At 49.5% G+C, this 17,175-nt stretch overlaps 1 protein-coding gene across 3 annotated transcripts in view; it reads right to left on the bottom strand.

Annotated features, from left to right (window-relative positions):
- The window catches only part of TRPC4AP (transient receptor potential cation channel subfamily C member 4 associated protein), a 67,150-nt gene that overhangs the window by 3,152 nt on the left and 46,823 nt on the right, over positions 1–17,175 (bottom strand). For 2 of the 3 annotated variants that reach the window (XM_026503347.4, XM_044385780.3), the window contains 7 exons: positions 12,776–12,942; positions 8,226–8,357; positions 6,243–6,301; positions 4,176–4,277; positions 2,955–3,038; positions 1,818–1,908; positions 636–776 (listed from right to left, as the gene is read on the bottom strand). In XM_026503347.4, the coding sequence (XP_026359132.1) occupies positions 636–776; positions 1,818–1,908; positions 2,955–3,038; positions 4,176–4,277; positions 6,243–6,301; positions 8,226–8,357; positions 12,776–12,942 (776 nt within the window). The remainder of the gene's footprint in view (positions 1–635; positions 777–1,817; positions 1,909–2,954; positions 3,039–4,175; positions 4,278–6,242; positions 6,302–8,225; positions 8,358–12,775; positions 12,943–17,175) is intronic. The other variant, XM_026503348.4, reaches the window with a different exon arrangement.

Raw genomic sequence — 17,175 nt, 5'->3', positions numbered from 1 at the left:
AGCTGGGTGAGCTGCCCCTCAGCAGCAGCTCACGCCACATCGGACGCTAAGCCCAGTGTTTTCTGCACCGATGGGTCCTGCATTCCTCTCATTTTCACTTCAACTAGCCTGAGCTGTGTCTCTGTCAAACAGCCCATGAGGCTAGCACATCAGGCCCAGTCCCGCCCTTCTGGGGCTCGTGCTGGCACCCACCGCACCACCTCAGGGCCATGTCACAGCCCACCTGCTCCCACCGTCTCCCAGGGGCTGCGCCGATCACCCCTGTACACCCAGGGTCTAGCGCAGTCCTGGCACAGAGCAGAGGTGACTGACTGTTTGCTGAAGAATGCCCACTGACTCCCCAGTATTCTCCAATTTAAAACAGGACTTGAAGACTAGCAAGGGCCAGGGCTCCAAGAAAACTTTATTCATTTGACAGAGTGAGAGCAAGCATGAGCAGGGCAGGGGGCGGGGGGGGGGAGAGGGAGAAGCAGACACCCCACTGACCCAGGAACCCTATGCAGGGCTCCATCCCAGGACCTTGAGATCGTGACCTGAGCCGAAGGCAGATGCTTAACCGACTGAGCCACCCAGCACCCCTGCAAGACAACTTCTGAACAATGCGGCGAACCCCACGGAGCCCATGTTAGTCCTACCTTTGCATCAGTGTTGATATATTTGTTGAATCTCTTGAATGCATCAACGTTGAACTTCATTAACTCCCCCAGAAGGTCAAAGTAACTCTGGAGCACATCCCTCGACTTGCACTCACTGTCCACAATGCAGTACAGGATGTGCTGGGGGTGGGAGAGGACAGGATGAAGGCAGGAAGTTGGCTGAGCCCTGGGGCCAACAGGCAGATGTGGCTGCCGCCCCCAGGCTGTGCTCGTCCAAGCTGCCGGCTGCCTGTGTCCCACCAGGGCCGGGCATGGAGCCCCAACCACGGGACACCTGCTTCGCGTAAGCATCCACGTCAGTTGATGGAACCTGTTCCCCTGTCTAGATTCTCATCTGGGGATGCTGGGGGCTCCAAGGGCGGGACCATGCTGCCGCACCTCACCAGCGGGTTGGGGGTGGGTTGGGGTAGGCAGTCATGAGCTCTCCTGCTTGCCCAGGGCTCCCCAGCTTGCAGGGGAGAGGAGCTGTTTCCAGAAGTAACACTGGCCACTGCCTGAGCACTGAGGCCATTCAAGTAAATGAAGCCCAGGGTTTAAGGGCACGGGACACATTTTGACCCCACGGTTTGTCTTCATATTTATGAATAAAAAAGGTTATACTAAGATCAATGAATTTTTATCAGGAACGTAAAGCCAATTTAACTTCTTAATAAAGTTCTCTATGACAGTTCAACCGTTTACATTTTTCATTTTCGTTTTCCTGAAGTTATGCTAATTTGGATGAATTTCTTACGGATTTTACAGTTCATGGGTCAGTTTCCTATTTGTATCCCTTTTTTTTTTTTTTAAACCAATTATATCTTTGGCCATTTTGCTCCCTGCCTTTTGTAAATTTTGCTTTTTCTGAAGGTCATTTTACAATAAAAGGAAATTAACTTTTGGTTAACAGCAAAATATCCGCAGGGTCAAAAGGCCTTACTGGGTAACTTCAGACTCTTCTAGTCTTCCATGGGCACCCCCAGCTCCCTCAAGCATCCGTTAAGCACCTACGGGAACCCGCAGTTGGGAACTTGGGGGAAGTCCTGGGGCAATCTGCACTGGTGCTTTAAAATAGAGATGCGGCTGCCCCTGTCCAGCTGTCTAGGGCTCGGGAAGGAGAGCGATGCATGGGGCTGCGGGGAGAACGGGACACCCAACACCCTGGCTCCTCCAGGCCGTTACCTCCAGAAGGCCTCGCTTCAGCAGGAACATCTGGTCTGCATAGGAGGTGGTCCCTCGGAGGAAACTCTCCACAGCCCGGGCTTGCCAAAACCTGCGACCCAAATGTTGACCCCTGGCCCAGGTGGCTAAGGCTGCCCTCTTCTGTCCCATATTCCATTCACCAAGGGGCTGGGAGATGTTTGCTGCCTTTTGATTTATTCAACATTTACTGCACATCTGCTAGGCGTCAGGCCTCATACTAGGCATTGGGGGTTAAGCAAGGATAAGTCCTCATGGAGCGGACAGTTCAGTGGAGAATGGTCCTCTATTTGGTTCTGTCTGGAAGAAGCTGTGTCTCAGAGTAGGGGGATCTAGGATCAAAGGGCTGGCGCCAATAGGTCACATATGAAAATGCACTCTAGGCTTTGACCGTTCAGAAGAACAGGCAGACAATGGAAACTGAGGCCGGGAATGCATGTGGGAACTGGACAGGCATGTGCAGACGGGCCACTGAGCTCACTTCTGATGGCTGTCCTAGAGAGGATGTGGCCCCAGAGGGCAGAGCTGGGATCAATGAGGGGAAGTCTGGACAAGTCAGGCCGAGCTGACGGGGGACAGAGGAGGGCACGGGACCTACCGACGCATCACACCCCAGCCCTGACAGCATGCCTCCCTTAGCCGCACTTCTGTCCCCAGCCTTCAGGACTCATCTCAGGTGAGCAGGAGGAGCTCTGAGAAGCCCTCCCGCCTCCCGCTCACCCCACCAGCCCCCAGCTGGGGAAGGGGCTTTCCTTGGCTCCCTCAGCTCCCGGGGCAGGTCCTGGCTCCGCTCCTTTTCACACTGCATTCAAACAGGTTTCTTTTCGTGCTTGCTTCCCACAACCCAGGGAACTCGTGTGGGCAGGGGCTGTAGCTCCCATTTCCCTACCACCTGTCCAACGCCAGCACAGAGGCGCTTGGTGAATGCTTGGTCAGTTCTTGAAATACGCTGCCGGTGCGCCGAAGCTCACACACCCCTGCTCAGTCGGACCCCCTCGCCCCAGAGCAGTCAGATGTCCAGGGTGGAAGCTGGTAACTAAGTGAGGTATTTCTAACCACCTGAGAAACACTTGGTTTCTGGGCCCTTCAGGAGTGGCAGGTGCCTGTCCCTAGACCCACCTGAAAGAGGACTCGGCTGGCTCCTTCTTCATGACCTGCAGCAGACGAGTTAATAAGCCCCTCTTCCCATCACACACCAAGCTCCTGGAACAAAACCCGGATGTTGGTGGCAGACCTGAGGCTGACAGGGCCCAGTCCCAGTTGGCCGAAGGGTTACTGTTGTCCTGGGGCCCTGGGGCTGGGTCTCTCTGCTGCTTTAGCTGGGTGAAAACACCTGGGGACACTTCCAAGCCGGCAGGATGTCCTCCTGCTGTCTGGGCCCAGAGCACCCCAAGGACTCCTGCAGTCTTAGCGCTGAAGAGCCAAGTGAATCACGCCACCCCTCAGGCCAGCTTTCCCTTCCCAGGCCCACCAGCAAGTGATCAGAGGCCAGAAAAACCCAGAGTGCGTGCTCAGAACTGCTGGAAGGAGGGCTGTTTACACCAAAGTGAGTCTGAAACACCAGGACAGAGTCTACCAGATGGGACAAAGTCTGTGCCAGTAGGGTGAGACAGGGAATACCCTGGGCCCCACGGTCAGCTCCAGCTGGCTTTGGACAAGTCCCCGTGCCTCTGGGCCTCAGCTTCCTGGTCTAGGAAGCAAAGACATTAGATGAGGAAATGACTCAGGCTGCATCACGGGGAAGAGAGGGTCAAGCAGGCAGGGGTTTTGGGCCCTTAAGTTCCCTCTTCAAATAGAACAGCTCTACTTTTATTCCCTACAGACATTATGGACTGTGCATGGTTTCATCTGAACAGATTTCTCCTGCTTTAAAAAAAAAAAAAGAGGCTGAGAATTATGACTCCTGTTGCTGGATACAGTCCTCCCTGCCTGGACCCCCATGAGCCCGTGACCTCCCTACTGCTCAGAAGGTGACACAAGCATAACCCGCTAATGGGACTTGGCAAAGGGCAAGAAAGAAGCATGTCAGCAGAGGTGAGTGACAAAGGAGCGGGCAGAGCACATGTGACCTTTGGCAAGTGGCCTCTCCAAGTCCCTGCACCCCACTCTGTAAAGCAGAGGGGTGACGGCACTTCCCTCCCAGGGCCGCTGCGGGGCTCCAACGAGGTAATGCAGGTGATGTGAGGATGGTGCCTGACGCACAGGAGCCCTCAGGACACTGCAGCTACCCGTCAGTGAGAAAGGACCAGTACCACACCTGAGGCACAAGTCTGAGCCCCTACCACCCCAGGGCACGCAAGCAGCCCAGCGAGGCTGTGGGCCAGAGCTGACGCCACCTACCGGTCAGTGTTGAGCACAGCTTCCACCTCGGGGATGTTGGCTTTGAGAGAGATGGCACTGAGCTCATTCAGCTCCTGGTTATTTAGCAGCAGGTACTTGTTCCTGAAGCAAACGGGTGGAAGGGGGTAGAGGACAGGTGCTGGGCTACTCACCTTCCCACTGCCTGTGGTGAGAATCAGAGAACCCCCAAGAGCCCTCTCCTGATGCCACCTGCCCCTGAGGCAGCAGAAGGGCTCAGGCCAAGGGAGCCTCCCGGGCTCCAGCCCCTTCCTCTCTACCTGCCACATTCACTAGCGAGGGCCCTTCCCTCAACATCTCCAGGCCTTTTGTTTGCCACAACATTTCTATGTGACTTCTCACAGGCACTTCCAACTCAATGACGTCCAAATCAACTCTCCATTTTGCTCCTTAAACCAGGCCCTATTCCAGCATTCCCACCAGGGGGCCTGAGTCAGCTGTGACACTCTCCTGCGCCCTTCACCTCTAGGCCTGGCATCACCCAAGCCATGTGGACAGAACCAGCTTCCTAAATGGTCTCTCCCAGGAACTGACTCAACACGCAGCACCCAGACAGATCTTTAGAAAACAGGACTCTGATTATGTCAATCCCATGTCAAAAACGCCTCCACGATTTCACAAGCTTTCGAATATATACAATCCAAGCCCACCAGCATGACCTGCAAGGCCCTGCGACTGAGCCACCAACCACCTTTGCAGCCTCGCTCTGAGCCAAGCCCCCCTTCATTCACATCACCCGCCACACTGGCCTCGCTGAACACACAGCACTCCCTCCTACAGGGGATTCTTCTGGAACAGTCAGCCTCTCACTCTTCCTTTTCGCCCAATTTATCACTGCCAACCCTTTAGGTCTCAGCTGACAAGTTACTTCTGCAGAGAAGAGCTCCTGACCACCCTCTGGCCAGGTCACGACCCCTGTCAAATGTTCTCTCACAGACCATGCTCCCTCCACCAGAATACTCTCTCCATCTGTCAATGTACATTCAATGGTATAATTCTCTGATTAATGTCCTCCTCCTTTCCAGGACTGTGCCCTTCATGAGAGTGGGGGTGATGGCTGTTTTCACTCATCACTGTCTCCCCAGAGCCTAGCCCATATAAGTGCTCAGAGTCTGATGAAAGTTAGGGACCCAATTCCTCAGAAAAAAAGTACACAATCAGAACATATTGGTGCCATTTTTCAGAGGGTTCACATACTTCCTGGAGCTTAAGTCCTTCAGACAGAGAACCTCTGAAAGAGGACGGTCGACATAATCCAGATGAAAGTAGCAAGTGGAGTCCCCTGACCACATTTGTCCTCAGGCACATTCTGGTAGCTTTTACAATGTTTCAAAGGAATTTAAGCCAACGTTTAAAATCATAACCTTTCACATAAATCTTAATTTCTAGCTTCCCTTGAGGGAAAAATTCAGAAGCTCTGCAACAGTGGGCCCGGTTTCCTGTACACCAACAGTTGGCCAGAGCTGAGCAGTAACTGACTGTGCATTCCAGCTCACCAAAGTCCGCGCCACACTGTCCCCAGTGCCAAGGCCAAAGGCCAGCTGCTAGTCACCCCTCCCCCGCACTGTTTTTCCTATCGAAGAGAACTGTTCTCTTCTACATTCTCCATTGAAGGTTGAAAAATAAAAAATGAGAGGGCACAATGTGTTTCAAAAAAATGGGAGAGGGCCTATCTCCTTATGCAGGTGAAGAACAGTCCACCTGTTCGAAAAGCAAATACTCAGCCCACCCTCCCCACCTGAGGTCCCTGTGAAGAGCCAAGCTGTCTGCTCCTGGTTCCGAGGGGCAGACAGCTGAGAGATGTAGTGACTCCAAGGGGCCAGCAACACCTGTACTCACGTCCTAGGGTGGCCGTGAGGGCTCAGGGGAAGCTCAGCACAGGGCCCGGCACAAAGGAAGGGCTGCCCAAGCAGCAGCGCCCTGCGCAGCTGTCACCAAGGTGACAGCAGCTCTCACAGCTCCCCAGTCCCCCTGAGCTGAGCTCGACGGGACAGAGAGATGATAGAAGCTGGCACGACAACTCCCCTTCCAGGGACAACACGTACTTACTCGTGGTGGTCGCTGAAACTCTGCAGAAGCCGCAAGAACTGTATCTTCAAGGTGATGTCCTAGAACACACGTGCATCCTTGACATTAAAACCATCAGCACAGTACTCCCAGAGAAAACCGAACACTCGGCGGAAAGCCTGGGTGTGTTACTTTGCTTCTCTGAGCCTCTGTCCTCGTGCACAATGAGGACTTTTCTTTAGTCAGAAACCCTTTGTTGACCTCCACATCTGGCCAATAGCAGATTAAGCTAATGTGAACCCTTCCTGCTAACCCCCCCCCCCCACCAACACCTTGGATAAAAAATAACTGAAATTCTTTAAAATGCAAGGCTAAGTTCCTAACAGGAAAATCCACAGGAATCAGAAATGAAGAAAGGACTGGGCTCAGAGTGGGAAGCACGAGAGCAGATGGTTGACAGCTCGGGGAGGATGGAGAAGTGGCAATTACACTTACTCCCCCAGGGCTTGCGTTTTAACGCCCTGCAGGGACTAGACAGAAACCCGAGCCCACGTGAAGCCCAGGAAGTATACACTCCATGGAAGAAGGGTTAGGAAACCCCACTTAGCAGCCCAGGGAGCTAGCACGGGTGCCTGTTTCTGTCGGGGTGCTGCTGGTGCTGGGGGGGAGGCCCCAGGAGAAGGCTTTTGGGCTCATACCTCCAGGACCAAGGCACTCAACATGAAAATTTACCTTGGGACACTTAACCATAATGTGCCCTGCAGACAAAAGCAAAGGGCCCTAAAGAAACACTTCCAGAGCCCAGGCTACATCACAGAGCGCGAGGCAGCTTTCCGCCCCAAGATAGTCTGAAGACAGAAATACAAGTATTAAAACCCCCGGAGCAATCCGAGACCATAAAAAAAGTATGTTACAAGTAATGAAAGAGATAGAATGCAACAGAACGGAACATTAACATAATGAATAAACACCAAGTAGTTTTTGACAGAGAGCCAGATGTCTCAAAATGCAGACTATATTCACTTGAAATTAAAAAGTCAGATGGATGGGTTGAGAAGCAAAACCTGACAAGGCTAAAGAGAAAAACAGTAAGCTGGAAGATAAGGCATGGAGCAAAGTCCCCAGAGCATGGCACAGGGACCAGGGAGGACATATGGCACTGATGGCTGTGTGGCATGTTCAAGTCCCAGGGTACTGGCCCCTTCGTGGTGGTGACCAGGCCTCTATGTGGCCCAGCACCAGCAAGGGACTGGGGCCTTCCTTTTGCAGGAAACAGGCTCAGAGATTCAGTGACTCGTTCAACCTCTCCTAACAAGCTGACTGGCACACAGGCCTCCTGACTCCCAGTGCAATGTTCTCTCCAGTGCACCGTAAAAGGCCAGGCAGAGGTGAGCCCTTGACCCCTTTAAAAAAGAAAGCATGCTAAAGCCCTTTTGGCTGCAGACCACTGGTGGTGCATGGTTTCAGAGCGCAGAACTACTAGCGATGGCTGGACGATACGATGGGGCAGAACACAGAACAAGGGAAAACTTGCTACTAGGTCACGGAGTGGTGGGCCCTGCTTGAAGGACAGTGAGTGCCCCATTCCAGAGGCGAGCAAGACAAAGCTGGCCAGAGGGCCTCAGAAGGGATTTCCTCACAGGTGGAGAGGCGGGGGCAGACCCTTCTCCAAGGAAGCATCCACTTATGGGATTATTTAGACTTTATAAATAAATTATAAATATATACATATAGATAGGCACCTGGGTGGCTCAGCTAGTTAAGCGTCTGTCTTGGGCTCAGGTCGTGATCACGGGGTCCTGGGATTGAGACCCACATGGGGCTCCCTGCTCAGTGGGGCATCTGCTTCTCCCTCTCCCTCTCCCCTCTGCTCATTCTCTGTCTCACGTGTTCTCTCTCTCCCTCTCTCAAAATAAATAAATAAAATCTTTAAAAATAAAAAATAAAAAAATGAGATTTCAAAGGGTCAACAGCAGATCTTGAAACAATTAGTAAAGCCCATCTGTTGCCACATCCCCTGCTCACCGGGCTACAGTCACAGTTCTGGTTGTGACCATGGAGGACCAGGGCAGATGCTGAGTGTTTCCTCCAAATCAGCTTGTCGAACAAATTATTGAGCCCGGGGATCAGCTTGAACTCTGCGATCATTCTGTGAACCTGGATGGGGTGGGAAGGCAAAAGCATTATGACAAACGTGCTGTGAAGATCCATCAAAGTCTCGTGCTTGGCATGTACAAAACAATCTTTAGGACAAAGAAAGCGACAGTCAGTAGGGACTGTTGGGGTTTAAAGAAAATACCCCACTTAGCCTACCCCTGACTGTATTCCCACTATGCACAGAGACTTTTATTCTCTGCTCACACATTCCCCACAACACTCCTAGGAGTCATACTATAAGGTGGGTCCTCTTTTAAGAACATGAGTTTGGATTCAGAAAGCCCTGGGTTTGACTTCCACCCCAGCACATATGAACTTTGTAACCTTAACCAAATCTTTTTTTTTTTTTTTTTTTTTAAAGATTTTATTTATTTATTTGACAGAGAGAGAGACAGCCAGCGAGAGAGGGAACACAAGCAGGGGGAGTGGGAGAGGAAGAAGCAGGCTCATAGCGGAGGAGCCTGATGTGGGACTCGATCCCGGAACGCCGGGATCACGCCCTGAGCCGAAGGCAGGCGCTTAACCGCTGTGCCACCCAGGCGCCCCGTTAACCAAATCTCTTAATCCTTCTAGTTCGTTCCCTCCTATCATTAAGAAATAAAAATACCCCTCATGCTTCAGAGTAGGATAAATTTCAACTGGGGGCAAGATAAACATTTTTAAAAAATTAAATGCTAAATATACTAGAAAAATCTATGCAAAGAACTAAAAAAAAAGACACAATGAGAAAGACTTTCTAAAGTATTAAGTATATTAAGTATATCTAGAAGCCAAAAGAGAAAACCATTCAATTCAACCATATAAACCTTTAAAAATTCCCTATGGCAAAATTCACAATAAGCAAAGTCCATATTGGCAGTCTCGCGTCACAGGCAAAAAGCTAATTTCCTCCATAAAGAATCCTACAAATCTCTTAAACAAAAAGGCCAACCTTAGAGGAAAAATGGGCAAAGGATACAGATCAGAAAACAAAATATTCTTCAATATATGGGAAGTGCTCAGCCTCACTTACAATATTAAGAGAAATTCAATTCACAACCACTTTTTCACTTTTTCAGATTAGCAAAGAAGGAAGTTTTGTGATACTGTGTTGGTGAGCTGGGCCTCAGGCATGCTCGCGCACTGCTGGTGAGAGGGAACACTGGGTACCACCTGCAGAAGAAGGGCGCTTCGGTGGTATCTCTAAAAATTACAAATGCGTATTCCCTCTGACCAGCGATTCTACTTTTAGGAATTTATCCTCAGACAGATCCATATACATACTAAATGACATATGTACAAAGTCGCTCATGGTAGCATTATTTGCAATAGCAAAAAAATAGATATAACCTATACTTCCCATCAATGAGGATTAGTTGCATAAATTATGGTATGTCCATTCAGAAGGGTATAAGGTACCAGTAAAAAAAAGAATTGAGGTTTTTCACATTTAGTGAACATTCACCAAGATTCAATATTAAGAAAGCAAATATGGGAGCGCCTGGGTGCCTCAGGCGGTTAAGTGTCTGCCTTTGGCTCAGGTCGTGATCCCAGGGTTCTGGGATCCAGCCCCATGTGGGGCTCCCTGCTCAGTGGGGAGTCTGCTTCTCCTTCTCCCTCTGCCTCTCCCGCTGCTTGTGCTGTCAAATAAATAAATCTTTAAAAAGAAAGGAAAAAAAAAGAAAAATATATACATGCTATACTACTGTGTTAAAAAAAAACGAGAGGAATATATTTGCTTTATTATAAGCATAAAATGTCTCTGGAAGGATACACGAATAACTGGTAAAATTAGATGCTTCATGGAAGAACCAGAATGTTCAGGATCAGAGGGGAGAGAGGCTTCACTGATACTTATTTACACATTTTAATACAGAACTATGTGAATTATTTACCTATCAAAAATATTTTTTTACAGAAAACAAAGCTATTACTACTTCCTCTCAGGGCTTTGTTAAGGATAAGGTCAGAAAATACATGTAAAGTCCTGAGCACAGCACCAGTGCTTATTAAATCCCATTTTACAAGGGGAAGTTGAGCAGGACCAACCTGGGCAAGGCAGTGGTGGAAATGTCGCCCTAGCTCAGGTGTTCTGACCCTAAAGCCTGACTCTTTCAGGCCCACAGTGTGCATTTACCGCAGGATTCCAGAACTTGACAAAGATGTGACTCTGAGCAACGTTCTTCTTTGAGCCTGAGTTCCTCGACAGAAAATGAGGGCTAGCGAAGCTGCTGAAAGGATGCAATGAGGTAACATGGGGGAAGCTCAGGGCCTGACGTACAGGAAGTACGGATTATTTACGTTAGCACCAGAGAAATGGAACTTCCAACAGCTGGGGAAAGTTTCCAGTCTAGTGATTTCAACTTAGCCAAGACTCGTCAGAGAACTTGGCCTGCAGGCACAAATATAAGCACTCCAAGGAGGAGCCTTCTGGGAGGTCTGGCCAGGGAAACCCTTCCCCTTGCCGTCCCCATCTCGGCAAGGTCCATGAATCCACATCCCCACGGTGCCGGGGACACAGCAGGAACGCAGTAACCGCTGACTGGGCAGATGAGGCCGTGCCAGAATAACACTGGTTCTCGGGCAGGCAGGGTCCTGAGGCCAGCCCACGGTCCTTCCAAGGAAGCAGTGGCTGTAACATATAGTTGAACTAGAGACCACAATGACTGATTCATGAAGACTTGGCAACAGGAAGCCTCGGGGAGCAGGGGACAGTCATGGGGGGACAGAAAGAGGCAGGGCAGCAGAATTTAAATCCTGGCTCTGTTGACTGGAGCCTGAGAGCGCAGCCCTTTATGTACCTTGGTTTTCTCAAGCATCAAGTGAGGGGAGAGGGGGTTACCACCTGTTTTATAACTTACCAAATACTGAAAATTCCAATATGAATAATTGTGAAAGTGCCTCCAAAAAAGGTAAAAGCACTCAACACATGTAAAGCATAGTGACTATTATTTTTTATAACAGTTATATTCCATGCTGAAGGAAGGAGCTTTGATACTGTGGAGATCAGGGTGGGATCTCATCCATGGTCCTGGTTTTAAATACCAACTGCATGCCGACAACCCCCAAAGTTCGATCTCCAGGCCGACCTCTCCCCTAACCCCAGGTACGGATAATCCAGGTGCCGAATCTAACAGACACTTCAAACCTAATTTGTTCAAACTGAATTCCTTTCTCCCTACGCCTCCGCCCCTCACCCCCAATTCCCTAACTCACAGTCTTAACCATCTCAATAAATGGCCAATCTAACCTCCCCACCTGCTTGGGCCAAAAACCTTAGGAGTTAAAGAAGTTACCCTTAAACCCTCTCTCATGCCCACATTCAAACTATCAGCAAATTCTACCTGTTCCACCTTCAGAATATACTCAGAATGCAAGCACTTCTTACCACCCCTCCACCAACGTGCTGGTCCTGGCTACGATCATCTCTTTCACACGGCAGCCAAAAGAAGACTTCCTAGTCACTCAGAGTAAACACTGATGTCCTGAAAATGGCCTATGAAAGCCCGACACGATCTGGCCCCATAGTCCCTCCCCTGCTCCCCTTCACTGCTTGTTCTAGTCCATGCCCCCCTTCCCTACTGTTCCACCAACCCACTGGGCACACTCCCACTTTAGCGCTTGCTCCCTCTACCCAGTAGGCTGCCTGGGGGATCACGAGCCCAGCCCCCTCACGTTCTTCAGGACATCCCCATGCTGGATGTCAGCTTTTCAGTCTTCTCCCTGGCTGACCTACCCAAAATGGGGATAACCGCACCAGTCTCAGACAGAGCTGTTGTGACAGTCCAGTGTCTGACTCAAAAGCAAGCATAAGGACTGCTGAGCACCCCACCCACCCTGCCCCTAACACCCACCTTTTTTTCATCCACAGGACAATGATTAGCCATCTGAGAAGGCCAATTATCACCTATCTTGAAGGGAGCACTACATACTTCCAGAGCCCTCTTTCTCCCTTTGTAGCTTACAGGCCCTTGCTCCTCCCTCCTAGAACTGCTTCAAGGCTCGGGGAACCCCTGCACATCTGGAGCCCCCCCTCCCCCCGCAGTTGCCTAGTTTTTGTAACCTGACATAGTTCCGGGCTCTGGCCATCACCCTGAGCCCCCATCGGATTGGCGACTCCTCTAGTCTTGCCACAATGACCCTTTATTCTTCACATTAGCAAGGTCAGGTAGCATGGCCAAGCCACCAGCTCCTGCCCTGGGCACCAGTGCTCTGCCCAGAAATGCTGCCCACGGCAAGGTACGGTGGAAAAGACGGTGGACTCTGGAACAAGACTAGTTTCCTGATGTGTGAAACACAGAGAAGGAAAACAGCCCTACGCTTTGCAGGGCTAGAGACAGCCTGAGAGGCAACCTAAAGGAGTACTTGGCACACCACTAGTGCCCAGGAAGCACGTGCTCCTGGCTCCCCCTGTTCTGAGACATGGGGGAGGGGCCCACCTGGTTTCGCTGACGCCCCATCAGCAGCACACACAGAACATAGAGCACTTCCAGTTTGTACATGATCTCATGCATAATCTTCATTGACTGCGGCAGCTGGGTCCTGGTGGAAGTGTGAGGCAGGCCATTCTCCTCAGAAGCCCCTGGAGGAGGGAACACAATGGAGGCTGAGACAGCCACCGAGAGAGAGGGTTGAGTCACTGCTTGTGAGGAAACATGTTTCTGCCCCTCAAACCCACCCTCGACAGACTTGAGGTAACAGAGCCATTAGACTGGCCCCTGAGCCCATGACGGAGACTTGGAAAGCCACAAAACCCCCGCCAGGCCCCCAGGGGCCAGGCGAGCGTAGAAACTTAGAAAAACTGACTCTGTACATTACAAGAAAAAAAAATTCGGTATGTATGGGGACAGGTGTTACCTAGACTGACTGCAGTGATCATTTTGCACTGCATACAAATATCACATCATTATGCCGTACACCTGAAGCTAACGTAATGTTGTATGTCCATTATACCTCAACAAAAGGGGGAAAAGTCGACTCTGCAATTTTGTCAACTTTCACACACTAACAACGCTCTGATGCAGCCAGCGCAGTGATGGATTCATCCCTTCTCCCGCCACCACCAGACAGAGCCCCCCCTCAAGTGCCCAGACAGTTACCTAAGCCGCAAACTGTGCCAATCTCTCTTCAAGTCACAAATGACTCTAAGTACTTGATTCCCCTGCCTAGATTCTACGAGGAGGCACTGCTGAAAGACTGAGAGGGATCCTTTTTCAAGACTTCTTGTCTGCTGTTTTTCAAAGAACTATCTAAAGTTTTCTAAGGTTCAACTTTCTAAGGCAGCACAATCACTACTAGTGATACAGATGAACATACCATCTACTCACAGACTTTCATTTTACCCAACTTCATTATTAGTAACAACGACAGCAGCTAGGTAATATTTCTGGGACACCTGATAAGTGCCGGGCATCGTATTTGGGGCGGCAGCAAACCATCACATTTATTCCACTACCCCATGAACAAGCAAGTCTCAACGAGTCACGCAGGCCAGCGAGGAGTACTCATGGGAAGGCGGCAGAGCAAAGTGCTGAAGGCTCAGGGCTCTGGAGTTACGACTTGCTGGCCATGTGACACTGGGCAAGTCACCTCCTCACAAGGCCTCGAACTGCCCTGGAGAAGGGAAGTGACAGCAGTGCTACCGTGGACGGTTAGGGTAGCTGTGAGGAGTGAATGAGAACACAAGAGAAGGCCAGCACCTGGTTCTTGGGAAGCCTCCCTCTTGGATCCCTATTATTTTAAAAGAGCACTGGTCAGAGTCAGGAGACCTTAGGGTTTACTTTCCCTCAGTTTTCCTCGTCTTTAAGGTGAAAGGATGAAGCGATAACTATTAAGATCCTTCCAAGCTCCCAATGGGACTGCTGCCCTATAGGCCTTTTGCAAAGGGCCAGAAAAACCATATGGAACAGAGCAGAGCGGTGGTTATCAAATAATATTTGGGTAAGGTGCACGTGAAAGTCTGGTGACTTCTGCAGGGTGATACTATGGCACAAGAACCCAAGCTATTGTGCCCTACAGACGTGGAACTATTTTTTCCAGCCGTATTATGGCACTAATATAAAATCATCACCCTGGGAGACGACCAGCTGTGGAGTGAAGCAAGACTGAGGGGCAGCGCGGCACAGGCGTTAAGAGTGCAGACCCTGAGCCAGCCTGCTGGGTCTGAACCCCAGCTCTACTGTTCACCAGCTGGGTGGCCTTGGTACACTGGTGGAGGTCTCTATGCTTCAGTTTCCTTCCTCACCTGTAAAACCAGGATGAAGGCAACAGTACCGATCTCTTACCCCATTCGCCAAGAGGAAAGGATTTAATACATTCCAAGTACTGAAAACAACGCCCGGCACATGTACGCAACACATACGCGTATGCTAAATAGAAACAAAACACTTGAGTTTTTCTGCGAATGCTTGCTTGCTACTTGTTCTTTTTTTTTTTCTTTTTAATCTGCAACTAAAAGTGGCAGTGGGCAAAGACTTAAGAAAAATTTACTGGAGAAAACCAAACTGAGAAAATTCTATCTCAAAAAACAAGTATTTTCCTGCATTGGGAGAAAAATCATAATTACTCAATTTCCATGTTGGGACTCCTTGGCCCAGCTCCCAGAACAGTCTGAGAGTCAAGTGATTTGTGGAGAGACTCTGAAGAGCTATCATGGAGATGCTGCCTCCGCGGCACACTTGCTGCGCGGCCTGGAGAGCCTCGGCGTCCTCATTACCTAGCTCAGGGGGCTCGGGGGCGACCGCAGGACAGGATGCCTACGGGAGGAACAGGCGCAGCGAGTGGCACACGAGCCCTCCTCAGTAATAAACGTCTGTGGAGAAAGAGAAACACGGGCAGCTCGGACTCTTCCCCGAGGCACTGCCAATCTCTGGTGCCAGGTTGGCACTGGCCTGACAAGAAAGTCTTTGGGACAAATATTTTTAAAAAATGCAGTTCTGAAAGCAATGGCCAGAGCTTAGCAACAAGGTTCACTCCCAAGGACGAGGATGGGCGAACTGGTCTGAGAGGCCTGTGCTTCCCTGCAAATCTCCTCAGCTCCACGAAACCGATTCAAGGCGTCACCACCCTCCGTATGTCTACACCGCACTCTGGGGCATAGGCACTCATTTTTTTTCTCTACAACAGCTTTGAGCTATAATTCACATACAACTCACCCACTGGAAGTGTACGATTCGGGGGTTTTGAGCAATTTGCAGAGCTGTGCAGCCCTCACCACAACCGCTTTTAGAGCATCCTGTCACCCCAAAAAGAAATCCTGCACTCACTGGCAGCCACTCCCCATTTGCCCGCAAACCCCTCATCCCTAGGCATCACCTAAGTACTTTCTGTCTCTATGGAACTGCCTCTTTAGGACATTTCTCAGAAATGGAATCATACAACATGTGACCTTTTGTGCCTGGCTTCTTTCACTCAGCACGATGGTTTCGAGATTCACTCAGATCGTGGCACGGATCAGTACTCCATTTGTTTAGGCTGCTCAACAGCATTGTGCTGTATGAATATACCACATTCTGTTATCCATTTATCAGCTGATGGACATTTGGGTTGTTTTCATATATTGGCTATTATAACTCTGCAGCTGTATCTATGTCTAAGTTTTTATGGCAATATGATTTCAGTTCTCTTGAAAATACAAGTACAACTGGAACTTCTGGGGCATACGGTGACTCTGTTTAGCCTTTTGAGGAACCCTCTGAAAACTGCCAGACTGTTTCCCAAAGTGGCTACACTGTTTTACATGCCCACCAACAGGGAATGAGGGCTCTGATTTCTCCACATCCTTGCCAACACTTATCATCTGTCTTCTTGATGGCAGACACGCTAGCAGGTATGCAGTAGTATTTGGTTTGGATTTGCATTTCCCTGATGGTTAACGATGCTGAACATCTTCTCATGTGTTTACTGGCTATCTGGACAACTGCCACGCAGAAATGCCTATTCAGGTCCTTTGCTCACATTTCAAAATGCGTTGCCTTTTTATCATTGAGCAGTAGGAGTTCTTTCAAATTCTGGATTCAAGTCCCTTGTAATTAGTAGATAATTATTATCAGATACATGGTCTGTAGCTAATCCATCTCTGCAAAGCAGCCAGCTGGGGTCTGGACAGACACTGTGCTGAACCTGTGACAGACGTACAGCTCAACATGTGGGGTACGAACCTAGCAATACGAGTCTTCCGGTCCATGAACGCGAGATAGCGTTACGTTTGTTTAGGTCCTCTTTCATTTCTTTCAATACTAAAGATGTCTGGTAATTTTCAGAGCGTATGTTTTGCATTTCTTTGTTAAATTTATCTCTAAGTTTTTTACTCTTTTTGATGCTTCTGCATATGAAATTGTTTTCTTACTTTCATTTTGTTCATTGCTACTGTATACAAACACATTGAATTTTGTATACTGACCTGTATTCTGAAACTTTATTGAACTCACTTATTCAGTGTTTTTTTGTTGTTGTTGTTGTTTTTTTACCGAATTCCTTGGGTTTTTCCCTAGATAAGATCATGTCATGTCTGAAGACAGACAATTTAACTTCTTCCTAATCCGGATGCCTTCTATTTCTCTACCTTGCCTAACTGCCTAGCCAGAACCCCCAACAGAGCGCTGAGCTGAAGTGGCAGGAGCAGGCGTCCTTGTCTTGTACCTGTGTCTGATCTTAGTCGAGAAGCTTTGTCTAGGCATGAAGTATACTGGCTGTGGATTTTTGCAGATGTCCTTTAACAGGCTGAGGCAGTTCCTTCCTATTCCTAGCTTGAGTGTTTTAATCATGAAGGGGTGTTGGATTTTGTCTGATTCTTTTCTGCATCTACTGAAACGATCATGTAAATTTTTGTCCTTTGTTC

Source organism: Ursus arctos, unplaced genomic scaffold, assembly GCF_023065955.2.
Source record: "Ursus arctos isolate Adak ecotype North America unplaced genomic scaffold, UrsArc2.0 scaffold_16, whole genome shotgun sequence".
Taxonomy (NCBI): Eukaryota; Metazoa; Chordata; class Mammalia; order Carnivora; family Ursidae; genus Ursus; species Ursus arctos.
The sequence above is the reverse complement of the archived record's forward strand: the minus strand, read 5'-3'. Positions and strand labels throughout refer to the sequence as shown.